The 6028-nt window shown below is 49.0% G+C and overlaps 1 protein-coding gene across 1 annotated transcript; it reads left to right on the top strand.

Moving 5' to 3' along the window:
* Positions 1-16: 16 nt before the first annotated feature.
* On the top strand, positions 17-3320 carry LOC121835800 (cysteine--tRNA ligase, cytoplasmic-like). The gene has a single exon (XM_042290302.1). It carries the CDS (start codon positions 36-38, stop codon positions 2316-2318), a length of 2283 nt encoding a protein of 760 aa, XP_042146236.1. The 5' UTR covers positions 17-35; the 3' UTR covers positions 2319-3320.
* Positions 3321-6028: the final 2708 nt, after the last annotated feature.

Genomic DNA, 6028 nt, shown 5'->3' on the forward strand with positions numbered 1-6028 from the left:
AGCCAAATGCAATCCAATCCAGTCGAGCCGCCAACATGGCAGATAGTAAGCGCACGAAGCGTTCGCAGCCGGTCTGGAAAGCCCCCGTCAACGAAGATGGCCCTCGTTTACGCCTGTACAACAGCCTCAGCAGGGAAAAGGAGGTGTTCGTGCCACAAACAGGCAAGAGGGTGCTGTGGTACAACTGCGGACCAACGGTCTACGACGCCTCCCACATGGGACACGCGCGCTCTTACATCAGCTTCGACATCTTGCGCCGGGTGCTGGCCGACTACTTCGGCTACGATATCTTCTACGTGATGAACATCACCGACATCGACGACAAAATTATCAGGCGCGCCAGGCAGAACTACCTCCTGGAGAGCTACCGTAGTGAGAAGCGGTCAGTGGCTAGCCTGCTGAACGACGTGAAGAGTGCCGTCGATGTCTACAGCCAGAAGGTGCAGCGTGAGGAAGACCCGGACAAAAAAGCGATGATGACGCGCTTACTAGAACAGTCCCAGGCGGCGATCGCAGCCGCTGAAGAGACACCCGAAGACGGAGCTAGCTCAGAGAGTAAGCGAGACGCGCTGCTCGACGCAGCCGCCGACCCGGTCTCCGCCTGGCTCGACTCCAAGCTGGGCTCCGCGGTCTCCGACCATTCCATCTTCACCAAGCTGACGAGGCACTGGGAGGAAGAGTTCTACAAGGATATGACGGCCTTGAACGTGCTCCCACCGGACGTCGTGACGCGGGTAAGCGAGTATGTGCCGGAGATCGTCGACTACGTGGCCAAAATCGTCGAGGCCGGGTTTGGCTACGAGTCCAAGGGGTCTGTGTACTTCGACACGGCCCGCTTTGATGGCGACCCCGGCCACTTCTACGCCAAGCTTGTCCCGGAGGCCTTCGGCGACCGGAAAGCGCTCCGCGAAGGCGAAGGCGACCTCAGCGTCGCGGGCGACGACGAGAAGAGGAACGCCAACGACTTCGCCCTCTGGAAGGCCTCCAAACCGGGTGAGCCTGCTTGGGACTCCCCGTGGGGCGCCGGACGGCCCGGCTGGCACATCGAGTGCTCCGTCATGGCCAGCAATCTTTTGGGTTCGTCGTTGGACATTCACACCGGGGGCTACGACCTCAAGTTTCCGCACCACGACAACGAGATTGCCCAGGCGGAGGCTTACTTCGGCAACGACCACTGGGTGCGCTACTTCCTGCACTCGGGGCACCTCACCATTGCCGGCTGCAAGATGTCCAAGTCGCTCAAGAACTTTGTGTCCATCAGGGACGCACTGAGGAGCCACTCAGCCAGGCGGCTGCGGCTCGCCTTCTTGCTCCACTCGTGGAAGGACACGCTTGACTACAGTGATAACACGATGGAGTCGGCTGCCCAGTGGGAGAAGACCTTTGGCGAGTTCTTCCTCAACATCAAGGATGTGCTCAGGTCGGCTCCCATGCCGGATACCATAGAAGCCTTCGCCAAGTGGGGCCCTGAAGAGTCTGGCCTCAATGCCAGCTTTCAAGACGCCAGAGCAGGAGTGCATGCAGCCCTCTGCGACAACATCGACACAAGGAGCGCCCTCGAGAGCCTTCGGTCTGCCGTGACAGCCTGCAACGTCTACTTGAAAAGCAAGAAGGCGTCCAAAGCGATTCCGCATGCGGGTCTTCTCAAGAACGTGGCTCTGTATGTGACGGAAATTCTGAAGGTTTTTGGAGTGGCGGGCGAGCAAGAAGCACCGACCCTCGGGTTTGGGGGTGGCGGAAATGCGGGAAACTCTGCGGTCAACGAGGAGAAGCTCGTGGCACCTTACCTGGAGGTGCTTGCCGAGTTCAGGGAAGGGGTGCGCCGTCTGTGCCGGGCAGCGGCGGGAGGGAAGCCGGAATCCCGCGACCTGCTGAACCTCTGCGATGCCCTCAGGGACGATGTGCTTCCAGAGCTTGGAGTCAGGCTTGAAGACCACGAGGAAGGGGCACCAGCCATCAAGGTGGTGGGCAGGGAAGCCCTCCTTGCGGAGAGGGAGGAGAAGAGGAGGGTAGAGGAGCGGAAGAGGGAAGAGAAGGAGAGGAGGAAGAGGGAAGAGGAAGAGGCAAAAAAGGAGAGGGAGAGACAGCGGAGGATAGACCCCAAGGAGATGTTCCTCGGCGAAACAGACAAGTACGGCAAGTTTGACGCCGAGACAGGGCTGCCCACTCACGACCTGGAGGGAAAGGAAGTGAGCAAGGGTCTGCTGAAGAAGCTGAAGAAGTTACAGCAGGCTCAAGAAAAGAAGTATGCAGAGTACCTCAAGGAGATTAGTAGCAATGGTGTGCCAGAAGGTTCTGAACGCTTCGGGGATTTTTAATTATTTGCAGTTGTGGTTCCTAATTTAATGCAGGGGATGATAAAATGGGTATGGGTTTGCAACAATGTAACATTGTTTAGTTGTAGTAATTGTTTGCAAAGAGTAAAGATCATTGTTTTCTTTTACTTTCTTTTATTGAGCCTGAGACAGGCCTAGCTATACAGAGAATTGTTGTTGCATAAATCAAATGGAAACTTTTTTACCCATGCAATTTGCAAGAGACCAAGTCAGTTAATTTTTTTTCAATGCCATGCAGCCACGCGTCTAGAAGAAGCTCTTGGGTGGCTCCGCGATGATTTTGTTTGTTTGTTTGTTTTGCCATGGTTTTCAGCAAAGCAAATCTGAACATATGTGGTCAGTTAATGTGACATAGTACAATATTATTAACCTGAAGAATACCAAGTTTTACTGGCATAGCATTTTGTTTTTAAACAAATACTTAATTCAGTTGTGCATGATATGTGCTAACTGAAGAGTTGTGATGTGCAAAATAATTTAAATTCTGAGCAGGGTCTTTTTATGGTTTTTCACTTTATTTTAGTTCTAATTAAAAAAACGAGTGGATTTGGAAAAAAAAAGTTATCTAGTACAATGTGTTCATTATTGTTTGTGGTCACTGATTAGATGTGCCAGCTTATTATAAATGTTTCTTAGAATTGTTTGGTTTCCTGCAGCAGCAAACCTTGCTGGGGATTGTGAAAACCTTGTTCCTGAGCCTTTCTTAAAAACAAACAAAAAATTATCTTGAAATGCCCTGCTCTTTGCATACTATATATTTATTGCTGCAAATTTGTTTCTTAATTTGCTTACGAAAACTTAATAAAATGCACAGCACTATAGTTAAAATGTCAGACTTTTTAACGTTTCCTTTTCTGGTAGTGTGGTTCTGCTGTTTCGTATATCTAAAGTCGCGCTAGCATTTTAAAAGGCCGCTTGATTGTTGCAATTTCTTGCCTGTGAATCCAATAAATGCACATAAATTCCTATGTTTCCAATGTTCAATCTGAAATTGCTTGCAATGCGGCTTCAAAACAGTTGGTGTTGAGCACCACTGCAGTAGGCAGTGTTGCTCACTGCAGTAGGCAGGATGTCCTAACGTTCTGGGATATCCTTTGAACGTTTACAGGACATCCCCAGAACGTGAGGACGTCCTATAAGGACATCACAGAACTAAGTTTTCTACTACAGAAATTTCTTCGCGCAGAGCTCTTGCATTCTGGAGAAAGTGAAATGGTTTATTTGCTCCTTGAAAGGCCTGTTTCCCGACCCTTGAGACCTTCATGATTTAGCCTCCGCGCACCAAGATGTGGTTGCAACTTGCACTGGACCGGGCGTCTCGCACTTCGAACGCGCGACAACAGAATACTATATTTTATGAAAGACGCTGTCCATTCCCTAGCGAAAATTCTCATAAAGATTTCTTTAGGACCATTAGAGATTTTTAATAACGGTGCACTAAAGACGTTTCTGAGATCGTTTGTTCTTGGTGATAAGATAACTCATTCTGCGGGATTTAAACATCCCAGAAATCTAAATATTGTGCTCGTCCGACGTTTCTAATAAGAAATAGCATTTTGGTCCGGTTATTGGTGCCTAAGACAAAATAGCTTCCTTAGAAAGGCCGTAAGAAAGGACAAATTATTACATTATATCTATGGTTTCCCCCTCTTCTAGTCTCCTAATGGTGTGCCTTGTTCACGTGGTTATTTCCGGGGTGTGGCCGGAACTATCTTAGCAGCCAACGAGCGTTCGACTGATCCGACGAAGGACAAGGAGCTGAACGTGGTCATCTTTGACCTTGGAGGTGGAACCTTCGGCGTGTCCATCCTGAGCATCGAGAAGGGACTGTTCGAGGTCAAGTCTACGCCCGGGGACACGCATCTGGGGGGTGAGGACTTCGACAGCCGCATGGTCGCAATCCTTGCACAGGAGATTCAGCAAAAACACAAAAAGAGCCTGGAGCACGACAAGAAGGCGCTACGCCGCCCCAGGGCCTCCTGCGAGAAGGTTAAGAGGACGCTGTCATCCTGTTCGCAGACGTCAAAGATGTATTGCCGGAAAATGGTTGCGTTCTACATGACGGGAAACAGCTCAATAAACAGCGGTTTATTGAGCTGCGGTTTTGTCTTGTCTTCGTCTGCGTTCAGGGAGCATTTCGTCCCCACCACGTGCAACGTTTATCAACTCGCCCATTTGACCTTATAGTATGGTTTAATTGTACTTCTGCTACAAACTTAAGATGTGTTCCCTAAATAATATTTTCACCTTGCCGTCTGTCAATAAGGCCGAACAGCACAATCCAGGATTAGTTCCTCTTGTATTAATACTCCATCCGCGTGCTCATTCAAGGGCATTCAAGGTGTCGAACCTATCTTCGAAACAAAGTTCAACATGATAACTATGGTATTTGTGGCAGACATTATTCAGGCATTGAAATTATGCAGATATATCATGATTTTGTTAGGTCTACTGGCATTCTATTCAGTTTAAGAGGAATTCGTGGGTTTTCCGTTATCTATCATAACCCCAGGAATTTTGGACATGGGCGCGTCCTCACAACTTGCGCCATCTCTCGGCTTCCCGGAACGGGACCGACCGTAACTCAATAGGGAGAACCGTTTTATTTTTAATTGCTCAATACCAACACAAATAATCAGCTTGCTCTCATTGGAGTTCTATTGAGTTGGGATACTTACATCTGCAAACGAAATTCCAAACTCGTTTGACCATATTAAGTTTAGCCAAGGGACAATGGAAAATTTTCTCATTGCGCCTATGGAAGCACCCGAAAAAAAGACCGTGTCTTCATACAAGAACCACGTCCTGAGAAGAACTGTCTTTTATATGAGATTGCTCTCATTGATAACGGGTACCAAGTGAACTCACTTAAACTATGATGCCTTTTTTTTTTTTTTTTTGATCAATCAATATTACGACGGTCCATGAGCATTTCAGATATTTAAAGGGACGACTGCTTTCGGCTTTAAAGGGCAACTCCGCTCAATTCCGAAAAATTTGTGCTTACATGTGATTCCATTTCACAAAGCACTACTAAACAGCTCTACGTCCTCGGATCGAATCACGTGGTCTTGTGGCGTTCGTGGGGGCGAGGGACAGGACGCGCGACGCGGGCAGGCTAGGTGGTGTTGGGGCAGGTCGCTTCGCATGGCGTGGACGGTGATGGGCCGGGGGAGAGGGGGAAGGGGAGAAGACGATAGAGGAGAAGGGGAGTGGAGAAACAGACCGATAAGCGCGCAGGGCAGCGCAAACTAGCGCATCCGCGTTACGGTGATCACGTGAACGCCCGGTCAGCCAACACCGGGAGGAGAAACCCATGACGTCATCGTTAAATTTCGCTCTGAGAAGTAAAAACTAACAAAACGTGAGAATGACGTATCATGCCTCTGACGTAGTGGCTCAACGTTGGCCGCTACAACTCCGTCGCATTGACTTCGCTGACGATTGCACCTCAGGTCGCACGCTAGAGTTGGCAGATTTCGGCGACTTGGCTGATTTGAAACTTTGCTGGCCAGTTTATTAAATATATAGACGGAATTATATCGTAATATTTGACATGGGGTCTTCCTATATGATACTGAAGAGGGCTACAAAGTTTTCTAAATATCAAAAATGAAGCGGAGTTGCTCTTTATAGGTTGAGAAAATGCATAAATGGGCGCATTCTATGTGTGATAGGCGCAATCACAAAAT

The sequence above is a fragment of the Ixodes scapularis genome, unplaced genomic scaffold (assembly GCF_016920785.2).
Source record: "Ixodes scapularis isolate PalLabHiFi unplaced genomic scaffold, ASM1692078v2 PGA_scaffold0__279_contigs__length_252992795, whole genome shotgun sequence".
NCBI classification, from domain to species: Eukaryota; Metazoa; Arthropoda; class Arachnida; order Ixodida; family Ixodidae; genus Ixodes; species Ixodes scapularis.

Bases quoted from the DNA above. Each gene is read 5' to 3' on its own strand.
- LOC121835800 (XM_042290302.1), top strand. From the start codon at position 36: ATGGCAGATAGTAAGCGCACGAAGCGTTCGCAGCCGGTCTGGAAAGCC.